The sequence below is a fragment of the Oryctolagus cuniculus genome, chromosome 1 (genome assembly GCF_051225735.1).
Source record: "Oryctolagus cuniculus isolate XC-2025 breed Fujian yellow rabbit chromosome 1, ASM5122573v1, whole genome shotgun sequence".
Lineage (NCBI taxonomy): Eukaryota > Metazoa > Chordata > Mammalia > Lagomorpha > Leporidae > Oryctolagus > Oryctolagus cuniculus.
In genome coordinates this window covers 32,194,956-32,221,703 of record NC_142867.1, presented here as the reverse complement: position 1 = coordinate 32,221,703, position 26,748 = coordinate 32,194,956, and the positions used below count along the sequence as shown (strand labels likewise).

The following is a 26,748-nucleotide window of genomic DNA, read 5'->3' as shown; positions in this document are numbered from 1 at the left end:
AGTCCAAAATTAAAACATTTGGGTATAATGATACTAAACTTAAAAGAAAACTAGAGGCAAACTAGAAAATGTCTGCAACTCTAGTTCAGTAGTGACAGCAATCAAGGTTCAATTAAAAATGCTTTAAATAATGAATCAGTAATCAATTTAGAATCTACAAAGGACTTATCTCAGTTTTCAGAGATATGAACACTTTTGGGACATCTGAAAACCCAGTTACACCTGCTAAAGGATAGTTCTGATGATAAAATTATCTATAATACCTGAGTGTTCCATTTAGAGATAATATAGTATTTGCCAGGAGTTAATGGTTACTGTTTTGCTATTCATAATAAATCTATTAATTGGCAAATGGCTTTTTCTTTTTTTTTTTTTAAAAAGAAACTAAATGGCTATTATAAAGCTATAGCATCTAAATCAAAATTGGGTTTTTCTCTTTATTTTTCAAGATAAGAAAAGTACTGGCTATTTAAGTGTTTAGATGTTTTGGCTCAAGGGAAAATAAGAGAATAACATCTAAGATACTGAGTGGTTCTGATATTAACCTTCTTGGGAAATTTCATTTCATGATCTGTGACTGTGCATGCAGGGCTGAGAGAGAGAGAGAGAGAGAGAGAGAGAGAGAGAGAGAGAGAGAAACAGAGACATATACAATCATTTCAATTGAAAACAATGAAATACCTGAAAATTTGGTCTCTGATGATAGGGAAGCCACCTGATACAACATTGTTGACATAAGAAGTAAACCAGTCTGTAAAAGTAGCACCTATAAACCAGGACAGGGAAAGAAAAGGACAAATGGTCTTTGTTAAATGTATATATAAAACAATTATAATTTCTTTATGCATAAGATGTGATACCAAACCCAAGAACATTTATAGATGCAACTGTACTAGTCCTCTATCAGCTCAATTTCCAGTCTCCATTCTATCCACCACATTTTCTTGGGATTCACCTCCTCTCTCCCCAGTCAACTATTGTTAGGGAATCCCACAACTACCTTTACACTATTTCTGTACACTTACAATTACGATTGATTTTTAAACTTTACTATGTTCCAGTACAAGAATGAAAATCTTTCTGTAATTTCTAGAATATATAAAAAAGAAAACTCAGCCATGTCTAGGAAGAAACTCCATGAAAAATATCAGTACCTATCCTCAGATGACCAGGTTACATCCCTGGTCCATGAACAAAATTCTGGCCCAAGTCAGGCTCGGTCTGGACATCTACCAGGAACGTGGCACTGTGGAGCTCTGCACATCAGGCCGATCCCAACGTGGTCTACTTGCGCGGTGTCCTCCGCGTTCTCAGGAACCAGCTTGAGGCACAAAGGAATCATTGGAATAGCCCAAAAATCCATGATATGGTACAGGGGTGGGGCTGTATAAGACCTGAGAGGCATCTGCATTGTAGCATAGTGGGTAAAGCTGCTCCCTACAATGCTGGCATCTTGCATAGACGCTGGTTTGAGTCCTGGCTGTTCTACTTCTGATCCAGCTCCCTGCTAATGGTCTCGGAAAATCAGAGGAAGAGACCCAAGTGTTTGGGACACTGAATCCCACATGGGAGACCTAGATGAAACTACTGGCTCCGGGCTTTGGGCTGGCCTTGTGCTGGCTAGTGCAGCCATCTGGAGAGTCAACAAATGGATGGAAGATTCTCTCTCTATCTCTCTCTGCCCCTCCCTCCCTCCCTCCCTCCTCTCCCTTTCCCTCTCCCTCTCCCTCTCTTTCCGTAACTGACTTTCAAAATAAATAAATAAATCTCTAAGACCTGAGAAATCATTTGGTCTAGCCCTGTCAAGGCAACCACAGTCAGGATTCAAAATTCAATAAATCTGTAGCAGACTATTTTTATGTTGATAATTTTCTATGGCCTGACAATGATGTCACAAATATCCAAGAGGCCCTTGGCAGAGAAAAGGTTCCTCACCTCCGATCTAGTGACTGGATCCACAACAAGCATTTCGAGTGTGATCTAGTGATTGGTCAATGATAAGCACTTACACGAATCATATTTACCCTTCCAGGTATCAGACACCACTATTTATTGTTGCTATATCTCAGTGCTGACTGCATGGCAGTACACTAATCAACTCAGTTCCTGCACTCTGCCACACTGAATGTCTATTAAACGTATAGTGTTACTAACTCATCTGTTTAGGGAATAATAGATGTTAAACGTATAGTATTTACTGATTCACCTGTTTAGGGAATAATAGAAGATATCATTTGACTGGTATCTGAGGGTACAAAGTTTTACAGTTTTAAAAGCATCAATTGAGAGAAGGTGGGGCAGCTTTTTGGCCTAACAGTCTAAGACGCCTGCATCCCTTATGGGAGTGCCTGGGTTCGATGCCTTGCTCTAGCTCCTGATACCAGCTTCCTGCTAATGCAGATCCTGGAAGCCAGTGTGATGTTCAAGTCAGGGGGTTCCTGCCATCTGTGTGGGAGGCCCGGATTGAGCTCTCTGCTTCCAGCCTGGCTCTAGCTCCAAACCCAGGCCCAGCAGTTGTGGGCATCTGAGGAGAGAAACAGTGAATGGGAGCTTTCTCTGTCTTTCTCTGTGTTCCCCCCAAAAAAACTGAGGGAAGGTAAACTATAAGAATTGGCTCTCTTGGGGCCGGCGCTGTGGCGCAGCAGGTTAACGCCCTGGCCTGAAGTGCCGGCATCCCATATGGGTACCGGTTCAAGACCCAGCTGCTCCATTTCTAATACAGCTCACTGTTATGGCCTGGGAAAGCAGTAGAAGATGGCCCAAGTCCTTGGGTCCCTACCCCTGCACCCACGTGGGAGACAGAGAAGAAGCTCCTGGCTCCTGGCTTTGGATAGGTGCAGCTCCGGCCATTGTGGCCAACTGGGGAGTAAACCAGCGGAAGGAAGACCTTTCTCTCTGTCTCTCCCTTTCACTGTCTGTAACTCTACCTCTCAAATAAACAAATCTTAAAAAAAAAAATTGGCTCTTTTCTCAGTGTCTATTAATGACCTCTTTTGACCCATTACTTATCAAACACTACTAAATATAAAGACTACCAATCATCTATCTACTTTGGGGAAGATATTAAGGAGCAATATGAATAATGTCACTAAAATTCATAAAAGGCACAATTCTATTTTTAGAACTAGTAATTTCTCTCAAGAAAAAAATTTCTCTGATTAAAAATCATTTTTATACATCATGGAATAAAATGTTACATAAGCAAATTAATTTCTTATTATTTGTATAAAAATTGGTATAGTATATTTTAATGTGCCTTGGTTTATTATAACACCAAAACATCTGAGAGGAGGACAGAATAGGCAGCATTAATATTACTATTAAAATTAATTAATATTAATTTAAAATATCTACTAATAATAGTACACTTAACACCAGGAGACACCATCTTATGTGTCACCCCAAATTTCCAGAGTAAAACTTAGTTGAATCAAGATGCAACTTACATATTGGAAGGTAGGCTTTTTTTGTTTTCTGTTTTTTTGAACCTAAGGCCATGTTTTGCAGAATCTTTCCTAGTTCTGGGGCTTCCTCAAGGTAGCTTAAAGGAAACTGCCATCTCATCTTTGCTCTCCTTGCCAACTTCCTACTTAAGTCTTCTCGGTGCACCTCAAACATTATGCTTTGCCTCCCGTGTTTGGAGGAATCCCACCAGCAGCAGAGTATTGTCAGACCTCAGCACTCGCCTGTGGTGGTGGGGCTGTCACCCTGTGTCCGAAGAGCACAAGACTCAGGGTAAGAAATGCATAGATCCCAAGCCAGCCGCTGACCTTCAAGTGCAAGGCAGCCTTCAGTTCCGACAGTGAGCAGCGTTCCCGGGTTACAGCCTCGAGGATCATCTCTGAGTGCACACTAATTAGCACACAGGTGCAGTAAAGGCACTGAGCCTGGACACAACCTCCAGAGATGCTTAACCGCGACACCAGTGACCACAGGTGTCAGGCTGAGTGGAGGGTGAGGGCTAACCTTAAAGCTTTTCATAACTCACTAAGTAGGGGTGAGGAGTTTTCCCAATACTATAAAGTACACTACAAACCTGGCCGTGCCATCCTATAGAACAAATGGACACTTAGCCTCTAGTCAAGGTTCCAGTTAGAAGATATAATGAAATACAGATGCTCCAGCCTGCAAGGTCCCTGAACTGTTAACATACGGGGAGGGTGGGAGGGTGGGGGGGTGGGGAGGGTTGGCTAACATACGGGTCAACAATGCCCTTCAAAAGCAGAATGGATAGTCAGGAAGTTTCTCTTGGGAGTGCAAAACCTAAACTAAACAAGGGGCCAGCACTGTGGTGTAATGGATAAAGCTGCTGTCTGCAGTGCTAACATCCCAAATGGGCGCCGGTTCGTGTCCCGGCTGTTCCACTCCAATCCAGCTCTCTGCTAATGTGCCTGGAAAGGCAATGGAAAATGGTCCAAGTTCTTAGGCCCCTGCACCCAGAAGGGAGATCCTGCACCCATGTGGGAGACCCGGAAGAGGCTCCAGGTTCCTGGCTTCGGATCAGCCCAGCTCCAGCTGTTGCAGCCATCTGGGGAGTGAACCAGCAGATGGAAAACCTCTCTCTCTCTCTGCCTGCCTTTCTGTGACTCTGCCTGTCAAATAAATAAATAAATCTTTAAAAAAAATAATCGAAGCTAAATAAGACTGGATGAATAGCAAAGGGATAAGCTGTGCTTGCATACACATTGAAGGTTTTTAGAAACCTATAATACCCCTTTAAAGCCGAGAAAAATAGTAGTTTCAGGTAGTTCAGGAAGTACACAGGTTACTCTAGTCTCTGAATACTGCTGCTCCTGAGGCCTCTAGTGTGCTTTCACAGTCTTTACCACAGCATTAGCACCAAAAGAGAAAAAGTATAAAGTTGTTTTATGTATCTATGTCTCCAATTATCTATTAAGATGATCTATGGAAAACGCAAGTTGCAAGTTTGTATTCAGGGAACTATATATGTATTCATGACAATTCTATGCATTACACTGTTCTGTGGAAGAATGCTAAGAACACATGGCTTTTTTCCAAATAGAAACAAAATTCCAATGAAGAACAAGACCTGTTCTAATGAGAGCTTAGATGCCATCCTTTATGAACAACCAAGCATTATGAAATGCAAGCATAAAATTGCCAGGGGCTCATGCAGCTACAAAAGTTTTACCAACTAAATTTCTTTTATAAGCAAGAGGAAGGTAAATAGTTTGTCTATTTTTTCCCACTTACCTATGATAAACATGTCAATAGCAGCTGGATTCCGAGCCATTTGGTCCTAGGTGAGAAAAAGAACATAATTGATAAAATACATTTTAATTAATTTTTCATTGTTCATTATCTTCATCTTTGCCTAGTGACAAAGCAAAGCAGATAAAAAGATCTTAAGTGTTCCAACAATACTCAGATACATTCCTCACACTTCCCAGTTTTTGCTCTAATGATTTCTATAAAAGAGGTTCTTTTATACCAACAGCTCTTTTCAACTCTATACAAAAGGTCCTGAAAAGAGTGCCAGGCACTTCTCAATAAATCCTACATTTATGTAGTGTTATTACTGTTACAATGAACTAAGGACATCATCCTTCAAGAAATCATTAGAAAACTGGAATAGGAATTTATATAACTTGTTAGCCTAGAAGAAAGGTTTCAGAAGCAAATGACCTGAGCAATTCCATGTTAGTCACTTCTCTCAGTAAAGGGAGTGCCCAAGCCATCATCCTACCAATCTTCCAGGGATATCAAGTCAAAAATGAGATAACGCTGAAAAAAAGTTAAAGCTCTTTAAATCTTGTAAATGCTATATGGAGTAAAATGTCATAGGTAACTAACTATGCAAAGCCTTTACTGCTTTATCTCTTTAATGTAAAAAGTTCACATTGAGGCAGAAACCAAGATGCTGTGCAGCTAAGAAATTGTTGTAAACAAAAAATAAAAATGAACGCACGGAGACCAGCACTGCTTCATGTCCTCTGCTCCCGATTCAGCCTCCTGCTAATGCACCTGGGAAGGCAGTGGAAAATGGCCTTGGGCCCTGCCACCCATGTGCAAGACCAAAATGGAGTCCCTGACTTCTATCTGTTGGAGCCATCTGAGGAGTTAACCAATGGACTAAAGATATTTCTCTGTCTCTCCCTTGCCCCACCCCCATGGCTCTGCCTTTCAAATAAACAAATCTTTAAAAACTAAAAATGAATCCAAATTCTACATTTTCAGTGGTTCCATTAAAATTATAACCAAAAATAATCTTAAAATTACATTTTTTGACAAGTCAAATACCTACTGAAAGGCATATAAAAAGTTTCTATTGGACTTAGAACTCGAATCAAAGAATGTTGAAAAATTAAATTTTTAGAAAGCTAGAGACACATATTACAATTAATTATCTCAACAAAAAACTCCTCATTACTTTTGCTTAAACTTAAAACACTTTAACCCATATCTTTCTGTGGGTTGCCTTCTGTATACACAATAGTTTGCACTGTTCATCCAGTGGTAAGCTTTCTTTTGCCACTCCATGTCATTATGTTAGAATATTAGCTCTCTAGTTAAATAGATCTATAATTAAAATGCATAATATTCTATATCCATTCTTTGGCCTTGAAAATACCTACTGCACACATTTAAATGCACTTCCTACTTACCGGACATTGGTAGAAAACTTCATTTTTGTTTCGGCCCTCTGCAGCTTCCACTGCTATGTACTGACTCAAGCCAGTATGTATGCAAAAAGTTAAAGGAAGACAGTATTTAAGGCCCTGTCTCTGCTGGAACCCTCCAGCAGCTGTGTCAACGTCCAACAAATCTTCAGAGCGATAGTGGTTCGACAGTGCCATACTTCCCAACAACCTGAGGAGCACACAGACTCAAAAATGTAACAAACTGCAGAGTCAAGCAAACAGCTGCCCTTCATCTTTCTGACAAATAATAATTTCATGATGACAACTTCGTAAGTATTGATGAGCATGACAGTTCTAACCCAGGAAGCCCTCAAACAATACAATTTCTAGACATTAAATTTAAACTCTTTTGATTGAAGATTCTGAATTAAGGTAAAAATTAAATTTCTACAATATCTAAATGTCAACCTTTTAAAAATAAATCATTTTTATTGGTTTCAAGAACTATTTTGCCATGATTTATTGATTTGCCAGTGTTTTTGCTATATACATATATGTGGCTAATTTAATATTTAAAGGGTAAATTCTCTCTGAAAGCTTTATCTCAAAATGAGCCTTAGCTTACCCTATACACCCAGACAGCATAAATATGTGTCAGCCTAAAACTTGTCCAAATTTTCACAAGCGTGGAATGCATGGGGTATATATTAATCTCACTACATATACATATATGATAGCAATGCAAGTACCAAAGACAACCTGGTGAGTCTTGTCAAGACTTCAATCTTAAGTCTCATTGCTTGGGCCATGATTGGATTAAAAAAAAAAAAAAACTGTGTTGAAATTCATGAGCTGTACATCATACCAATTTTTTTTTTAGTAAGTTCTCTCTTGCTTGCTCTTCAAATATGACCATTCTTCAATTTTGTCATGTTTCAGTTTGATAGGAAAAACCAGCCAACACTGAGGCTTATCTAGTCCTTCCTGAAGGGCCGTCTATTTCAGACCTCTGGCCACCATTTGATTTGTCAGTTCTACCTGTACTCTCACCATGACCACCTAGGGGCTCCTCATACTCACTAATTCTGACCTGAAACAGTCAGGTCAGAGCCTCAATGATTCTTCACACACAAAGGAACACCTGGCTTCAATAAGAACAGCTGCCAATTCTCACTAGCATTTCACAAGCACAGCACTTCTGAAATAGCTTAATTCCACGAAAGTACAAAAGGAATAGATCCATTCAAAGCATCTAGCTTTTAAAACTGAGTGATTTTGACAGCTATGTCTGCTTTTTCCACGAAACTCCACAAGGCATAGTTCACCTTTTAAAAGTAAATTTTAACAGACCATTTAATTACAGGCTGCACTTGAATATGACAAAATTCTATTTAGTTCAGTGTGTGTAGCTCTAAACAACTGCTTTTAAAGTGTATAGTAGATAGAATTTATCTGGACTTTAACAGTTGTTTTTGTGAGACATTTATATTGGTAAAATCTAAGTTAAGTAAGCTGTAGATTTTGGTCTATATGGATGGTCTTATGGATTGCTATGAAGAAGAGGGAATTTTTATACTCCTTTAATTTATTATGATACAAATAGGACATATTTAATTGCATTCTAGAAAATAACATCATTAAATATAACCAAAACATGGAACATCTTACCCAGGAACCACTAACTTCTGCCCATTGTGGATCCGATACGAACACCGATAATCATCAGGAAGCTTGCAACCGATCTGAGCTTCCACAGCGTCCAGGTCTTCCTCTCGGGCACCCTCTGCAGATGCATACAAAAAGCAAACTGTGAAGAAATACTAAGCCTTATGCTGAAGCAGAAACATACTCTACCCACTAAGCTCTGTAGCAATCTTACAGAATAAATGAACTCTGCCCAAAATGCATGGCTGAAACATAGGGAAATGAGTTGAAAGTTCATCTGAAGCCCTGAGCAAGTAAATTCCTTAGTTTCTGCACAGCACCAGTAAAACACGGGAAGGTGGGCACCAGTGAAGATTCCTAACAACACTGTACAACACAGGCCTCAGGGTAAAGCCCATGTTTCTAAATCTACTGTTTTCATACTGTTCATTTAAAAACAAAACAAAACAACAAAAAGCAGAGGCTGGCATTGTGGTGCAGCAGGTTAAACCTGTGACACTGGCATCCTATATGAGCGCCAGTTTGAGTCGTGGCTGCTCTGCTTCAGATCCAGCTCCCTGCTAATGCGCCTGGGAATGCAGCAGAAGATGGTTAAGTGCTTGGGCCCCTGCACCCATGTGGGAGACCCAGATGGAGTTCCAGGTTGCTGGCTTCAGCCTAGCCCAATCCTGGCCATTGCAGTCATCTGAGGAGTGAACCAGCGGATGAAAAATCTCTGGCTTTCAATAAATAAATAAACCTTAAAACAAAAACACAAGCAAAAACAAAAAGTCCTCCAGAAGCTCTCTAAACCAACGCTGCTCAAGTTTCAACGCCGTCTCTTCATGGGAAATACAGAGTATGAGGTACAGATTGACTCAAATTCTACTTTGCACTTCTGTAAATTTGCCATGTATGAGTATTCTAGCTTAAAAAAAAAAATAACAGGAAGTAGTTACAAATACCAAAAGCAAAAACAAAAAAAAAATCTACTTCCAGCATTAGCCCACCAGGTTGCCAGACCAAACCTCTCACTAAACAGTGACTATTTGGTTTGAAGGCTTTTAGAAAACCACCAAGGAAATGAGCAAAGCATTAGACAGAAGCACAGGCTGGAGGGTAAAACAAATTAAGTTCAGGGTTCACAAAGGAAAAAGGGACTTGGTAAAACCCGAGGATCATATCCTAGGAATACTAAAAATAGACTACTTCTCACAAAGACTAAAGCCCAGCTTCCAATTCCATCAATTCCTGAATGGAACAGGGCGATCCATCAGTAAAAATCAAAAGTCTCCAGAAGAAAACACTACTACCCCAGAATTCAAAAATTATGTCTAGCAATCAATAAAAAGAAAACTCAAAACCCTAAGCTTGTATAATGACAAGATCTGACTAAAGAGCAAGAGAAAAAAACAGAAAACAGAATCAAATCCATAATACATCCAGTTACGAACTTAGTAAACATCAACTTTATTTTTGTTTTTTTAAAGATTTATTGATTTGAAAATCACAGTTACTGAGAGGGGGAGAAATAGACAGAGATCTTTCCATTGGTTCTCTTCCCTGATGGCTGCAATGACCAGGGGTGGGCCAGGCTGAAGCCAGGAACCAGGAATTTCATCCAGTCTCCCACGTGGATGGCAGGGGCCCAAACACTTAGGCCATCTTCTGCTGTTTTCCCCAAACTATTAGCAAGGAGCTGGATCAGAAGTGCAACAGCCAGGACTCAAACCAGTGCCCCTATGAGATGCCAGTGTTGCAGGTAGCAGCTTTACCCACTACGCCATAACAACGACCTCTAGTAAACATAAACTTTAAAATGACCAAATGGATATAGTCAGCAAAATCAATGACAAGAGTGAGATTTTCAGCAATAAGCTAGAAATCAAAAAAGAGGGGTCGGAATTAGGCCTAGTGGTTAAGACGTCCACGTCCCGTATCACAGTGCCTGGGTTCAATACTCGGCTCTGGCTCTTGACTCCAGCTTCTTGCTAATGAGACCTTGTGTGAGGCCGTAGTGACAGTTCCAGTGATTGGGTCCCTGACACTCACATGGAAGGTGTGCACTGCAGGGATCTGTGGAGTAAACCAGCAGATGGGAACTTACTGTGACTCTCAAAAAAAAAAAAAAAAAAAATTTTTTTTAAATTACAACTAATACAGTGCTGACTTTTAAAAAATAATAAAATTAATCAAATGGAAATCTTAAAGGTAAAAATATATAATAATTAAAAGTAAGAATTCACTGAAGAACAAACATTTGGCCTAGTGGTTTAAATGCCGGTTCACATTTCCACATCCCGTATCACAAGACTGTCTAGGTTATATATCTGGCTCCAGCTCCTGACTCCAGTTTCCTGCTATTGCGGATCCCGCTAGGTAGCTGGTGATGGGTCAAGTAACTGGGTTTCTGCTACTCATGTGGGAGATCTGCATTGAGTTCCCAGCTCTTGGCCTTGATTCCCCCACCACTGAGGGCATTGGTAGTAGACCAGTGAATAGGATCTCTCTCTCTGTGCCTCTCAAACAAATAAAATTTTAGAACATTAAAAAAAATAAAGAAATGCATTGAAAGCAAATTAGAGGTTAGGTGAAGAAGGAGCCCTAAAAAAAACAACAAAAGGAGTGAAAAGCACATATGACAGAACATGGTGGAAAGGTCTAAGATACACGCATTGGAATCCCAAAAAGAGAAGCAAAACAGAATGGAGTAGAAGCAATTTTTGAAGAGATAACATCAGAGACTTTTCCACACTGATGAAAACTTCAAATCATGATTCAAGAAGCACAATTAAAAAAACCACAGTGAGAATAATTAAAAAGAAAACCTAGAAAACTGATAAAAATCAAAGACTAACAAAAATCTTAAAAGCAGCCAGAGCAGGAAAAAAATGTACATAATTATTTTCAAAGTAACAACACTAAGACTGACAGCTAAATTCCCAACAGAAACAATAGAAGTCAGAGGAGTGACAGCTTTAAAGTGGTGATTAGAATTCTGTATCCAACTAATACATCCCTCAAAAATGAAGATGAAGTATGTATACTTTTTAGACAAAGTCTGAAAAAAAATCACTGAAAGAAATACTAAAAATAACTCTGTAAGTGGAAAAAAAATGATCCCCACTGGAAGTACGAAGATGCAGACATGAAGAACGACCAGAAAAGATAAATATGAAAGTAAACCTAAAATAATAAAACATAGAAAATAATATTTCCAGGGATATTAAATATGTTGAAAATTCAAGCTGCAAAAGCTGTAGCACAAAAGGCAGGAGTGGTGCTTGGAGTTAAAGTATTCTAAGGTTTTTTTCATTTTCGTAGAAGTGGTAAAACACTAATTTACGTTAGATGTTAATAATTCAATGATGTACATTTAAATCTCTAGAATTATCACTATTAAAAGAAATATAAAAAAAGGGGGAAGGAATAAAACGCAATTAAGAAGAATACTAAAACACAATACATTAGTAAACACATTAAACAGTAAAATACTAACTAATCTAATTAAAAGACAAATGACAAGAGAAAAAATAAAACACAATTATATACAAAAGAAATACCTTAATGTAGACAAGGAAAAAAAGCTAAAGTAGCTCTACTAAATAGATTTTAAAACTAAGACAAATAGCTTCATGACAAAAAAGTTAAATGTACTGCACAGGTATTACAATCCCGAACTTAAGTACCCAGTAACACAGCTCCAAAATAAAATGCAAAACTTAAATAGAAAAAGATATCTACAATCACAGTGGGTATGCTGGTTTTCTATTGCTGTAATACCAGCAGCTTAAAATAATACTCATTTATCATCTCAGAGTTTCTGTCAGTACTTCTGCAGAAGCACAGATGTGACTCAATTGGATCCTCTGCTCAGGTCCCACAGGGCTGAAATCATGGCATCAACTAGGCCTGCCGTCTCACCTTACACATCTTATGCTTGGGATCCTCCTCCAAGCTCTCTGGTGGTTGGCAGAATGCAATTCTTTGTGGTGGTAGACTGAGGCCCTCAGCTCTTAGGGTCCACCTGCCACTCTTTACCACGCAGCCCTCTCCACAACATAATCTGCTTTCTCAGAATCAATAGCACAGACACTCACACTTTGAATTTGTCTGACTTCTGGAAGGCCTGGTCTCTTTTTAAAACTCCTTTGATTAATTCAGGCCTGCTCAGGATAATTTTCCTTTTGATTAACAAATCATAACCGACTATTTTTAGACCTTAATTACATCTACAAAATCCTTCCATCTTGCTCCATATAATATGACCTAATCATGGGGAATGAAATCACTTTTATTCACAATAGCACCTACAGTCAAAGAGAGACACTTATTTGACGTGTGTACAGGGAGTGTGCATTTTGGTGGCTATCTTAGAATGCTGTCTACCACAATGAAGGATTTTGCCATATCTCTCCCAGTAACTAATAAAATAAGAAGACAAAGAACAAAACAGTAAAGGTGTAGAAGATCTGAACAAGATTAACAAATTTTACCTAATCTTATATATATATATGTATATATATATTCCTAAACCCAAAAACTACAAGATACACATTCTTTCCAAGTACCCATGAAACATTTACCAAAAAAGATCATATACACTAGGTCATAAAACAAATCACAACAAATTTTGAATAACTGAACTCACAGTAAAATTAAAATATAAATTATATAAAAGATTACTAAAAAAGCCCCAAATGTTTAGAAATTAATAATACATTTTTATATATTTAGAGAAATTAGAAAATACTTTGAGCTACATGGTAATGAAAATATAATGTATTTTGACTTGGAAACAAGCTAATATGTTTAGAGGTAAATTTATAGCCCTAAATGCATTTGAAGAAAATAAGAGACAGAACATTGTGATCTAAGCATCTCAAGTCAGAAAAAAAAATCACAGTAAACTCAAACAGAAGATATCAGAAACTAATGAAATAAAAAACAAACATACAATAGAGAGGATTGACTGAAAAAATTAATAAAGTTGATTAGTCCCTAACCTAGTAAGACTGATCAAGAAAAACAGAGTACACATAATCAGTATCATAAATGGAAAAGGTGATTATAACTACATACCTAATAAGGATTAAAAAGAGGTATTATGAAAAACTTATCAATTTGAAAATGTGGATGAAGTAGACAATTTCCTAGAAAAACACAACTCATCAAAATTGACACAGGAATAAACAGAAAGCCTGAATAGTCCTATATTTAATAATGGAATTGAATCTTCAATATAAAAATTCCAGGTTTGCTGGCACACTCTACTAATCATTTAAGATAGAAATAAGACCAAGCTTACATAAACTCTTCCAGGAACAGAAAAAGAGGCAACACTTCCCGACTTGTTTTACAAGGCCAGCATCATCTTGATACCAAACCTGACAAGAATATTGCAAGAAAGGAAAATTATAGGCCAAACTCTCCCATGAACCTAGATGGTAAAAAAAAAATCCCAATAAAAGACTTGCAAATTAAATTCAATACATATAAAAGGGATAATATGTTACAACCAAAGTGAATTTATTACAAGAATGCAAAGTTGATTTAACATGCAGAAAATCGATCAATGTAATTCACCACATTAACAGAATGAAGGAGAAAAACCATATGATGGTCATAAGGCAGACGAGGCATTTGATAAAACTCCAATTTTCCATTCAAAACAGAAAACCCTCTTCACAAACTGGAATCAGAAGGGACTTTCTTCAATCTGATTAAGAACATCTACAGCTAACTTCACATAGAAAGCTAAAACATTGAAGATTTCTCTCTGCAGTCAAAAAGACAAGACTGCCCATTGCCATCATTTCATCGAACACTGTAGTGAGGGCTGCAGAAGGTAAAGCAAAGCCAGAAAAAGACACACGTGATCTATGTAAGGATTGGAAAGCTAGAAGCAGAACTGTCATCATTCTACAGCTCAGGGCAATGTAAATTACAACCATCAGTAATACCCTCCAGAAATAAAAAAAGAATGATGACACTAAAGAGCTGTTGAGAATGTAAACTAGAAGAGCTACTTTGGAAAATTAACAATATCTTTTGAAATTTAATATAAGTAATACCTATAACCCAAAAACCCAAAAAACCTAATCCTATATACTTATCTGACAGAAATACGCTCAGATGTACATTAAAAATGTACATAAAAATTTACAGCATTATCTGTAATAGTCAGAACTGGAAATAACCCAAATACCCATCAACAGAACAGATATACACATTTCAGTCTACTTATATAATGGAATACTAAATTGCAACCAAACTGAAACCACTGCTACATACAAAACAGCTGACTCTCACAAATAAAATAGAGATAATTCATATAAAATCCATACTTAATCACACAATTTGTATAAAGGTGGCACCAGCAATCAGGATAGTGGCTGCTTCTGTGAAGGAGAGCAGAGATATGAAGGTGCTTCTACTCTACATCTGGAGGATGCTACAACGAGCGTGTTCACGTGTGATAATTCCATGGACGTGCACTTGTGCGGGGCACATTTCTGTGTGTCAGTTTACGCCACTAGTGAAGTCATGTACCCTCCAGGTAATGTGCTGAGAGGGGCATTTTATCTCTGCACTAACCTTTCAAAGCATAGTCTAACGCCAGTCTAAGCATAAGTAAAACATCAGACAAGGCCAATTTTAGGGATTTTCTACAAAATACCTGATGAATACTTCTCAAAATGATCAAACTCAGGAAAGCCAAGGGAAGACTAAGAAAGTGTCACAGACTGGAGTCCATTAAGGGGACAGGACAACTAAATGCAGTATGGTATTCTGAACTGGACGCTGCAACAGGCAAAGGCCATTAATGGAAAACCTGGTGAATCCAAATAAGTCTGTGATTTTGTTAACAACAGTAATGAAGCACTGAAGACCTTCAGTTTTGATAAATGTCCCATGGTGGGATGCATTAGGAAGGACCTGAAACCAGGTGAGGGGTATACAGAACTCTCTAGGACTATCTGTGCACCTGACCTATAAATCTAAAATTACTCCAAAATAAAATGTTAATTTAAAACAAAAAGTTTAATACAAAAGGAATCAAGCCAAATCACTTCCTGAACCAGTATGTTAGATAACAAAAGAAACTAGTATTTTCTATGTTATGTGCTATGTGTTACATATTTAATGTGTAAAATTAAAAAATCAAGAATTTCTTGAAGAAGAGAAATAGAAAAAAACATAAAAGGAATAAGAAAAACAACAGGGTAAAAAGAGACGAAGAGGAAGGAAAGAAGGAAGGGAAGGAGGGAGGAAGGGAAGGAGAACGGGAAGGGAGGGAGAGTGAAGGTGGGGGAGGAAGGGGGTAAGGAATGATTTCTTAATTGTTTTTTTCTAAAGGATTTATTTTGTTTATTTGAAAGGCAGAGCTACAGGGGAGAGGGGGAGAGAGAGAGAGAGAGACAGAGAGGGAAAAAGAGATCTTTCATCTGCTGGTAAAAAAACAAACAAAAAACAATTGAAAAAAAGAAAAAAGAGATAAAGAAAAAAATTTTTAAAAAAAAGGAGAGAAGGGTAGTGTTGTGGCACAGCTGATTAAGCTGAGGGCTGCAGCGCCTGCATCCCTTATGGGACAGCTGTTCCAGTGCCGGCTGCTCCACTTCCAATCCAGCTCCCTGCTAATGTGCCTGGAAAACCAGTGGAGGATGGCTCCAAGTACTTGGGGTCCCTGCACCCATGTGGGAGTCCTGGAAGAAGCTCCTGGCTTAGGCCTGGCCCAGCCCTGATCATTGTGGCCATTTGGGGAGTGAATCAGCAGATGAAAGATCTCTCTGTTTCTAATTTTCCATGTGTAACTCTTTCAAATAAATAAATAATAAACACATCTTTAAAAAAGAGAGACAAGCAGAAGGAAATATATGCTTAAAATACAGTAAAATTAAGGTTAAAAGTAACAGCCTACTATGCAATCTGGGAGCTGGACAGACCATGGTTCAAATCTTGGCTCTACCAGTTATTGTCTGTGTGATCTCTGTTGAGTTATTTCAACTTCTTTAATCTTGTTTCCTTCCTCATTTGCAAGAGGAGGATAATATCACCTACTTGAAAGAGGTACAGTGAGGATTAAGTAGACTTCAGTGCTTAATAAAGTATATTGGTAATCAATAAACATTCATTCATTTTCCTTCTCCATTAGTCTACTCATAGAAGAAGCAGTAATTGGTTATTGGAAGCCAAGAAGGCTAGATTAGAGTTCTGTCTCTGTCATTTGCTAATTATGGGGCCTTGCACAAGTCACTTGAACTCTCTGGCCATGTTTTTTCACCTGTTAAATGACAGTGCTAGTATAAATCAGGGAGCAGCAAATGACAGTTCACAGGTCAAACCCTGGCCTGCCACCTGTGTAAATAATGTTCTTTTGGGACACAGCCACACTCATGTGTTTATGGATTGTCTGTAGCCACTTTGCCAAAACAGCATGGTTGAATAGCTGTGATAGAGACCATGGGAACCAAAAAGTCTAAAATACTTACTATTTGGTCTATCCAAAAAAAGCTGACCAACCACTGGTCTAAAAGATCTCTCTGGTCCCTTCCAACTCTAACATCCCAAGCCAACACAGAAGTTAAATATGAAACTTGATGACACATTACAGGAACAATAACATACCATAATTTCAAGACACTCCATAAAAAATTCTCCAAGGCTAATGCCTATATCCAACTGTTAGACCTATAATATTGAAACTGCATCAGAGGCTGTGTACCTGAGGTGAACAGCTGGGGTCCTGACTCAGTTGTAAAATTCATAAGCCTGGAGTCCCTTGAACTCCACACTACAGACAGTCAAGAGCCTTTCCTCTGTTCCAACTCAGAGCAAGCCCCAGAGAATGGGCACTGGCAGTAAATCAGCAGCTGTTGAGGACTTCTCTGACAACATCACCTACGACTGCTGGGCCACAACAGTGAGGGAGCCGGGGAATACCAAAAGGGAAGGAACAAAAGGAAGAGGCTGCTGTGTAGCCTTAGTTTCTTCCTTTCTTAGTAATTTGGTGCCTACAAGGAGAACCATCCTCATCTCTTCAGTGTCCTAATATTGGACTAGTTCTTACAGAAATCTAGGATATTCAAGATGAAAAGAGAATAGGTCATATCTCACTTCAACCAGTGCTAAAACTGTAGCTCTGGAGTTGGTCCTATGTTCAAATCCTGGCTCTGCCTTTTGCGTTGTGAACATAAATAACTCAGCTTTTTATGCACTAAGTAGTACACCTTGATCTGGCATCGTGGTGTAGCGGGTTAAGTCCCCGCCTGTGATCCTGGTATCCAAGTTTGAAGCACCAATTCAAGTCCTGGCTGCTGCTCTGCTTCCAATCCAGCTCCCTGGGAAGGCAGCAGAGGATGGCACAAGTACTTGGATCCCTGCCACCCACAAGGGAGACATGGATGGAGTTCTAGGCTCCTGGCTAACACCTGACCCAGCCCTGACCAACACAGCCACTTGGGGAGTGACCCAGCAGATGGAAGATATTTCTCTTTCTCTCCATCTATCTCTCTCTGTAACTCTGCCTTTCAAATAAATGAAATAAATCTTAAAAAAAAGTACACTGGGCCGGCACCGCGGCTCACTAGGCTAATTCTCCGCCTAGTGGCGCCGGCACACCGAGTTCTAGTCCCGGTCGGGGCGCCGGATTCTGTCCCGGTTGCCTCTCTTCCAGGCCAGCTCTCTGCTGTGGCCAGGGAGTGCAGTGGAGGATGGCCCAAGTGCTTGGGCCCTGCACCCCATGGGAGACCAGGAAAAGCACCTGGCTCCTGGCTCCTGCCATCGGATCAGCGCGGTGCGCCGGCCGCAGCGCGCCGGCCGCAGCGGCCATTGGAGGGTGAACCAACGGCAAAGGAAGACCTTTCTCTCTGTCTCTCTCTCTCACTGTCCACTCTGCCTGTCAAAAAAAAAAAAAAAAAAAAATAGTACACCTATAAAATAAGAATAGTAATTACCTATCTCTTAGAGAACGCTTGCAAACTAAATGGTGCAATACAAAATACTTAGCTTAGTGCCTACTTTTGTGGTTCATAATAGCTATTTTAAGCACTTACCTATTTTACTTATCATCACCAAATACCTATTTTCAGAATTACCTTCCTCTTGAAATATTTAACCTCACATAACAAATGAATAATATTTTCTTCTAAGAAAATAAGCTTTAAAAAATATTAGGCAAGACTATTTTCCTTCAAAACTCTCTCTCCTATCTCTGCCAAAACCATTCTTTCTGCTTCCTACTAGTAATTCAAGTTTTAAGCACCTGGTCATGCCATCAGGGTCTGTATAAAAGTAATACTTGTGTGGGAAATAACAGTGGAAATACAAAAGTAAAAGGAATGTTGTTTCAAAAGAGATCTTAGTTCTAGAGGGAGGAAAACATTTGAGAATAAGCGATTTCAATTTTTGCAGAGCAAAACCAAAACACACATAGAATTCCTTTCAGTGGAGGGTAAAGTGGAAAAGCAGTAACATATCTGCAATCTGTCTACACATTTTCATAGGCATTAATTAACAAGTCCAATGAAGGGAAATCGCTTGCTAATATTTCTTGCCAAAAGCACACAATAAGAGCACAGTAGAAGGCACATAGATACTGGTAGCAAACAGCTCTCAGTCCAAACCTCAGTTTTGCTGCTTTCTAAATGTCAAAATGATAGGCTTGCTTTCTTATGCTGCTCTCAGACTCAGGTTTTTTCCAAATATTAGACTGTGAAACAAATAGCTATACTAAAAATAGGAAAGAACACTGGTTTTCAATTAAAAAAACCAAATATTTAAAATAAACCACCACAATGACTGCCAAGCAGTCAGAGTATTACTAGTTTCTCTATATAATACAAATATAAGAACAAAAAGAGCTCAAATTTTCCTTCTCAGAAATAACCTCAGAGGGGTGTCAAGGCTGAGCAAGAGCGAAGGTCTTTTCGGCAACACTGGTGTTCTACGTCCTTGGCCAAATGCGAAGGGTGATTTATAGACAAGGTTGCATTAGCACAGCTGCATTGATAACAGGGATTCAAAGTTACTGAAACTAACCTATTTCTTTAATTTAAACCTACTTCTATTAACCTATTTCTATTTATTTAAACTGACCTAAAAAGTAACTAAAATGGAGAAGGGAGACCCTGAATTCCCAGTACCTTTCAGAGATAAAACCATCCGAGGACACCTTGGCTCCAGATATTTCTTGAGATCATCCCAGGCCTTTTTAATAGCAGCATAGTGGTCAATGTATCTTCCCACGTCAGAGTAAGTGTCTATGAAGAGAGACTTCCAACACTGATTCTTCTGTGTTTTTTCTTCCCTAAATAGATTTTAAAAAAGAGAGTTAAAAATCTTTTGAAATGACATTAGCATATGTTTTAGATCCTTGTCAACAAACTTTATTGAGGATTTGTGGTTTATTTTAGCTGCAAATGAAGATTAGATAGCAAAACATGACATATACATCAAAAATGCTAACAGGAATTACTGCAGGCATGGTGGGATCATGAGTCACTTATTTTCTGACTTTCCACTTAACACTTTTCTAAGTCTTATAAACCTTAAATGAAATATGTGAATAATGGGCCAGCATTGTGGCTCAGCAGATTAAGTCACCACCTGTGACTTGGCATCCTGGAATGCTGGTTTGAATCTCAGCTGCTCTGCTTCCAATCCAGCTCCCTGCTAACGTGCCTGGGAAAGTGGATAGAATTCCTGGCCTGGCCCAGCTCTGCCCATTGTGGCCATTTGGAGAGTAAATCAGTCGATGGAAGATCTCTTTTTCTCTGTCTTTCCGTCTCTCTGTCATTCTGCCTTTCAAATAAATAAAATAAATTTTAAAAAATGTGAATAGTATGTGTGCTATGAATTTTAATACATGGTAATTATAATTTTTTCAAAGATTTATTTATTTACTTGAAAGTCAGAGTTACACAGAGAGAGAGGAGAGGCAGAGAGAGAGAGAGAGAGAGAGAGGTCTTCCATCCAATGGTTCACTCCCCAGTTGGCCTCAATGGCCAGAGCTGCGCCGATCCGAAGCCAGGAGCCAGGAGCTTCCTCCAGGTATCCCACATGGGTGCAGGGGCCCAAGGACTCGGACCATCTTCCCCTGCCATCCCAGGCCATAGTAGAGAGCTGAATCAGAAGAGGAGCAGCCGGGACTAGAACTGGCGCCCATATGGGATGCCAGCGCTTCAGGCCAGGGTGTTAACCCGCTGTGCCACAGCACCAGCCCCAGAAATTATAAATTTTTTAAAGGTACATACAGTTGCTCCATGTTAGAGAATACTTAGAATTGAATCATATAATAAATCATGCTTACATAACTACATAGATATCATCAGGCTGATAGTCTGATGCGGCAGTGGACAGAGGGCTTTAAGATAATGTACTAATTATACTAATGCACTAGGGCTTTATCCTTAGAGAATAAAGCATCACCAATGACCTCCACTGATGTACTCCCCAAATGCCTGACCTGATTGAAACTGGAAACGCAATCTAGGTTTCCTATGTGGGTGGCAGGAACTCAACTCCTTGAATCCCTGCTGCCTCCCAGGGTCCACATTAGCAGGAAGCTGGAATTAGGAGTCAGGAACTGAATACAGGCCCTCTGATGTGGGGTCTCGGTGTGTTTTAACCACTAAGCCAAATGTTCACGCCCACAGAAGCATTTTATGAGGAAGTTAAAAGAACTGAATCAGAGCCAGTGTTGTGGCACCTTGAGTTAAGCAATCACCTGCAACACCAATCTCTCGTACCAGAGCACTAGCTGGAGTCCCAGCTGCTCTGCTTCCAATCCAGCTCCCTGTTAATGCACCCAGGGAAGCACTGGAAGATGGCCCAAGCACTTGGACCCCTGCCACTCACACTGGAGACCTAGGCTCCTGGCTTTGGACTGGCCCAGCCCAAGCCATTACAGCCATTTGGGGAGCGAACCAGTGAATGGAAGACCTTTCTCTCCCTCTCTCTCTTCTTCTCTCCCTGCCATTCTGCCTTTCAAATAAATAAATATTCAAGAGAGAGAGAGAGAGGAAGAGAGAGAGAGAGAGAGAGGAGATGATGATGAAGAAGAAGAAGAACTGAACTCAGACTATAGTTACTACTAGATGTAAAGAATAGTTAGTTTCGGGGCCGGCGCCATGGCTCACTTGGTTAATCCTTCGCCTGCAGCGCCAGCATCCCATATGGGTGCCGGGTTCTAGTCCCGGCTGCTCCTCTTCCAGTCCAGCTCTCTGCTGTGGCCCGGGAGGGCAGTGGAGGATGGCCCAAGTCCTTGGGCCTCTGCACCCACATGGAAGACCAGGAAGAAGCACCTGGCTCCTGGTTTCAGATTGGTGCAGCGTCAGCCATAGCGGCCATTTGGGGGGTGAACCAATGGAAGGAAGACCTTTCTCTCTCTCTCTCTCTCTCTCTCTGTCTATAACTTTACCTGTGAAATAAATAAATAAATAAATAGTTTTAAGAAATATACTGGGGAGCCAGCATTGTGGTATAGCAGGTTAAGTTACCACCTGCGACAACAGTACCCTGTATGAACACTGGTTTGAGTCCTAGTTGCTCCACTTACGATCCATCTCCCTGCAAATGTACCTGAGAAAGCAGAAGATGGCCCAAATGCTGGGCCCCTGTATCCACATGGGAGACTCCAAAGAAAATCCTGGCTCCTGTCTCCAGCCTGGCCCAGCCTTGGCCATTGCAGCCATTTGGGGAGTAGACCAGCAGATGAAAGATCTCTCTCTCTCTCCCTCTCTGCCTCTCCCTCTCTTTTTAACTCTGCCTTTCAAATAAATTTTTTTTAAGATTTATTTATTTTATTTGAAAGGCAGAGTTACACAGAGAGAGAAGGAGGGGAAGAGGGAGGTGGGAGGAGGGGAAGAGGGAAGAGGGAGGAGGGAGGAGGGGAAGAGGGAAGAGGGAGGAGGGAGGAGGGGAAGAGGGAAGAGGGAGGAGGGAGGAGGGAGGAGGGGAAGAGGGAGGAGGGAGGAGGGAGGAGGGAGGAGGGAAGGAGGGAAGGAGAGATCTTCCATCTGCTGGTTCACTCCCCAGATGGCCACAATGGCCGGAGCTGCACTGATCCGAAGCCAGGAGCCAGGAGCTTCTTCCGGGTCTTCCACGTGGGTACAGGGGCCCAAGGACTTAGGCCATCTTCTACTGCTTTCCCAGGCCATAGCAGAAAGCTGGATCGGAAGTGGAACATCCGGGTCTTGAACCGGCGCCATATGGGATGCCAGCGTTTCAGGCCAGGATGTTAACCCGCTGCACCACAGGGCCGGCCCCAAGGATGATTTCTAACTCTGGCTTGAGCATCAGAGAAGATGGTGCTGCTGTGAAGACTACAAATGCAGAAGGACAGACCTGGGAAGGGTGGACAAGAGCAATTCAGAGTGGTTTCTTCCTTAGGGATGGAGCATCTTTTTATTAGTATAAATATATGCATATTATCAAAACCAAAAGCACCAAAGAATTTATAGTGAAAAATTAGTCCTCTATTCTAAGCCCAAGCCCTCAAAATAAACTTTATTATTGGAAATTATCTCTATAATTTTAAATATTCATACCTCTCATTCTTGATTTATTATTTTAACAATAAAACACCGAAGTGAAAGACGAGGACAGAGAAATAATAATAAATTTCTCCCTTCCCTGTTCTTCCTCCTCTCAATGTGTGATAGCTCTGTTTGTACACATGCACCTCTCCTACTTCACCAACTTGAGTCACTGCCTTGTGCCCCTCAAAGAGTCATTAGTATTCCCACCTCTCCTTTCCCAACTCCACCTCTGTCATCTGCACCTCCATTTTGTTCAGCTTGCTAACCCTGACCGGATCCAGTAACTCACATGGACAGCCACCAGAAATGTCCAGCAAACAGCTGTGCAAACAAAGCCCAGAGTCCAGTGGGGATGCCAAGGAATGAGATTCAGATTTGGGAGTTAGGACCATAGAGGTGCTTGCTAGAAACTACAACAAAGCATGCAGGGGAGTTCATAGAGGAAGAAGTGCGGAATGTTAGGGACAGAACCTTGGAGAACATCAACACTTACTGGCAGATACAAAAAGAACTATCAAAGGCAACGCTGGAGAAAAGAGTTAGGGAGGAGAATCGTAACAGGAGCCACGGGCCAACTTTCAAGCAAGAATACATTGTCCTGCATACTCACTCAGATATCAGCCAGTATTTTTTGCAGTGTCTTCTCCACAGTGGATCATGACTTGAGAGCTGGCTTAGTCTTCGACTGACATAGCAACAACTGGTAGTAACCAGACGCACGGTTAGCATAAAAGAAAACAGAAAAACAATTTAAAAATGAAAGCCAAATTATTCATTAAGTTTTGCTTTATTCCTTTTGCTTGTTTTCCTCATACTACCCTAATAGTTACAAAACAATATTTTCTAAACCTGTTCATTGTGTTAGCTAGTGAGTAGTGAAATCTTAATTATTTTAGTTCCCAAATAAACTCTGAAGCTTCTACAATTATAATTTTCATAGGAAAATCTATAAAACATACACCACTGGAGTTCATCTCTGGTCAGGCAGCTTTCCTGCACTTACTGACAGGACAGTAATCATGTCTACATACAGAAATGTTATTCAGTTTAAACAAAGTGGTTTTTGGTTGTTTTTGCTTCTTTTCTCAAGATTTATAAGAAGTAGTTACTAAGTAGTTTCAAAGGAAACTTTACTTATTACTGGAAATTGTCTCTACACAGACCCTTTGTTATGTTCTAGTTTTTTTCTTACAGGAAAAAAATTAACACTAAAGCCAAAAACATTTACTCATTGAAGCAACTATTAAAGAGTCTACCTCTAAAAGGGGTCTACGTTATAACAGTTCTGATTCCATATTCGCACCCATACAAGTACCGACTACCTGAACACATGTAGCGTCAGAAGCAAAGAATTCTCTTACTATTCAGATTTCTAACCACAACAGTGCTTCAATCTTATAAACGTCTCTACAGATAATTTGCAAAAGAAGGATGAACCCCAGATTACAAAAATGGATTTCTGTCTTTTCAGAAGAGAAATCACAGTTACAGAAATTTCAGAATTTCACTTGGTCATCAGCTAATCAATAAATGGGATCTTAAACAGGGTTTGTCAAGGCCACGTTGAAAACCAATGTGTGGTAAACAGACTAGCCCTTGATTCCAGATTTTGCTGAAATATCATCCTCATTCTTTTCTGTTGCCCTCAGGAGATGCCCAAACTAACTTGTTTTTTTCTTTTTCCTTTTTTGACAGGCAGAGTGCACAGTGAGTGAGAGAGAGAGAGAGAAAGAGAGAGACAGAGAGAAAGGTCTTCCTTTTGCCGTTGATTCACCCTCCAATGGCCGCCGCGGCGCATCACGCTGATCCGAAGCCAGGAGCCAGGTGCTTCTCCTGGTCTCCCATGGGGTGCAGGGCCCAAGCACTTGGGCCATCCTTCATTGCCTTCCCGGGCCCCAGCAGAGAGCTGGCCTGGAAGAGGGGAAACCGGGACAGAATCCGGCGCCCTGACCGGGACTAGAACCCAGTATGCCAGCGCCGCAGGAGGAGGATTAGCCTATTGAGCTGCGGCGCCGGCCGAACTAACTTTTATAAACAGAAGAATCCCTCCAGTTTTTTCTTGATTCCTTTCCCTGCACCGCCCTAGCGGTTAAACAACATGAAAGAATTCAGAATAAGCATCAAAGGTGATTTGGATGCACACCAGGATTGAAAACCACTCTTCTGGACACCGATTCAGTTGGTTAGGAGTGAGATCCATGTGTCAGGCATCTATATGTTCAAAAAGTGCCACAGGTACTTCTGATGCGCAGTAAAGGTGAAAAGCAGTAGACAATGAATCACCATGGAACACAGAAAGTATCGTGCAATCTTAAACCATGCAAATGATGCCACATGATGTCCCAAGGACTGCTCTAATCCAACCCAACCCAGTTCAGCAAAAACACAACAAAACCATCAGAGCTTAGCAGTGAGCTAGACTTGCCAAAGTTTGGCTGTGTGACACAAGAAACTGTAGTACACTGGACTTTTTTTTTTTTATATAAAATTCATGGTATTCAATTGAATTTATTTCCACAGACATTTACAGAAGGATCATGTCCCTTCTGTTTAAAAAAAATGTGATTACTACCTAAAGCATTCCAAATAAAATCTGCTTTTCCCACCTTGGCTCACCAGCCTCATCTCTGAGTCACTCCCCACCTTGGCAGCACCAGCCTCCTAGCTCCTCCAACAGGCAATGCTGGTGAACGGTCCTGTCGCACGACCTCATGCGCCTCCGAACATTGTTCCCTCCACCTGGGCTGCACTGTGCTGTATTTCACGTATGGCAGCTCCTTCCGCCGTGGAGTGACAGTTCTCCCCCCACTCTCTCACGCAGAAACCTATTTATTTCCTTCAGCACCTCTTCTTAAGTCTGCGCTTACTTGTCTTTCCATCCTGCCCCCTATACTGGAAGCCCACCAAGGGACCTCTCTCTTGTTCACTATTGTGTTCCCTTCCCCACCCCCCCATTTAACAGCTTGACAGACAGTAGTCACTAAAATTAAAAAAAAAAAAAAAAACCTTGAAAATTTGAGAAATGCACATCTATCTGGCCTGGCAAAGAAATACTGTGGAGAAACGAAGAATGCAGGGGGCCAGCATCGTCCTGCAGAGGATTAGGCATCCCACATGAACACTGGTTCGAGTCCTGGCTGCTACATTTTCCATACCCCTCCCTGCTAATGTGCCTGAGGAAGCAGCGGGAAATGGCCCAAGTGCCTGGGCCCCGGCACCCACGTGAGAGTGAACCACAGAATGGAAGATCGATCTCGCTCTCTCTTTCAAATAAATAAATCTTTAAATAAATAAATAAAAGGAAGAAGGTAAACAGGGGGTTCTATCTTGCCAATTTGACAGAAGGAGACCAAGGCATTCCAGAAAAGGTTAGGAACTTAAGTCACACAACAAAAATGGCACAGGAGTGTGGTATGCTGGCAGAGGTCTGATCTGATCAGAGTGAACTGTGCAAATAAGATAGTGGAGGAGAAATAAGGTGTGAAAAGCCTTAGATAATAAGCCAGGTGGTAAATGCCTTCAATGCCCCAGAAGTTGAGGTTACAGTCTGTAAATAAGGGAGTGTTCTGTTTTGAAGAATGGCAGCTAGATTTGTCTTGGGAAAACCCCTCTAGCAGCAATCAAAAGTAGAGGGGACATAGGGAGCATCTAAATGGCAAGAGGCAACAGCAGCAGAATATTTCAGATGAACACAGGTGGTGCCAGAGCAGCCTTTCCCGAAGAACGCTCTTCCTTCTCTGAGTCCGAACCTGAGGAAGAGGACTTGTTCAGAAAGACAAGTGCAAGCACACACTGCAGGAAGCCGCCAAGAGCTCCAGCTCTGTCACCGCTCCACTACGCCAACCAAAGCTATCTGCAACTCCAAAAAGTGTGCATTCCTAACAAGACCCCACCAACACAAGGCACAAGCACCGATGCCTACACTCCAGTGGTCAGCGGTAGCACTAACAACACGGATCTTG

At 40.6% G+C, this 26,748-nt stretch overlaps 1 protein-coding gene across 7 annotated transcripts in view; it reads right to left on the bottom strand.

Moving 5' to 3' along the window:
- The window catches only part of FBXO3 (F-box protein 3), a 39,153-nt gene that overhangs the window by 11,447 nt on the left and 958 nt on the right, over nucleotides 1-26,748 (bottom strand). For 4 of the 7 annotated variants that reach the window (XR_011387675.2, XR_007911568.3, XR_016230299.1 and 1 more), the window contains exons 2-7: nucleotides 23,397-23,486; nucleotides 19,391-19,554; nucleotides 8,271-8,385; nucleotides 6,627-6,831; nucleotides 5,215-5,260; nucleotides 682-766 (exon numbers count right to left, since the gene is read on the bottom strand). Coding sequence is in view for 2 of the 7 variants with exons in the window: in XM_051825908.3 (XP_051681868.1) it covers nucleotides 682-766; nucleotides 5,215-5,260; nucleotides 6,627-6,831; nucleotides 8,271-8,385; nucleotides 19,391-19,554; nucleotides 23,397-23,486 (705 nt within the window). In the remaining 5 variants the exon portion in view is untranslated. Of the gene's footprint in view, nucleotides 1-681; nucleotides 767-5,214; nucleotides 5,261-6,626; nucleotides 6,832-8,270; nucleotides 8,386-13,554; nucleotides 13,687-19,390; nucleotides 19,555-23,396; nucleotides 23,487-26,748 lie in introns of those variants that run through there. The other 3 variants (XR_016230300.1, XM_089327584.1, XR_016230301.1) reach the window with 2 other exon arrangements.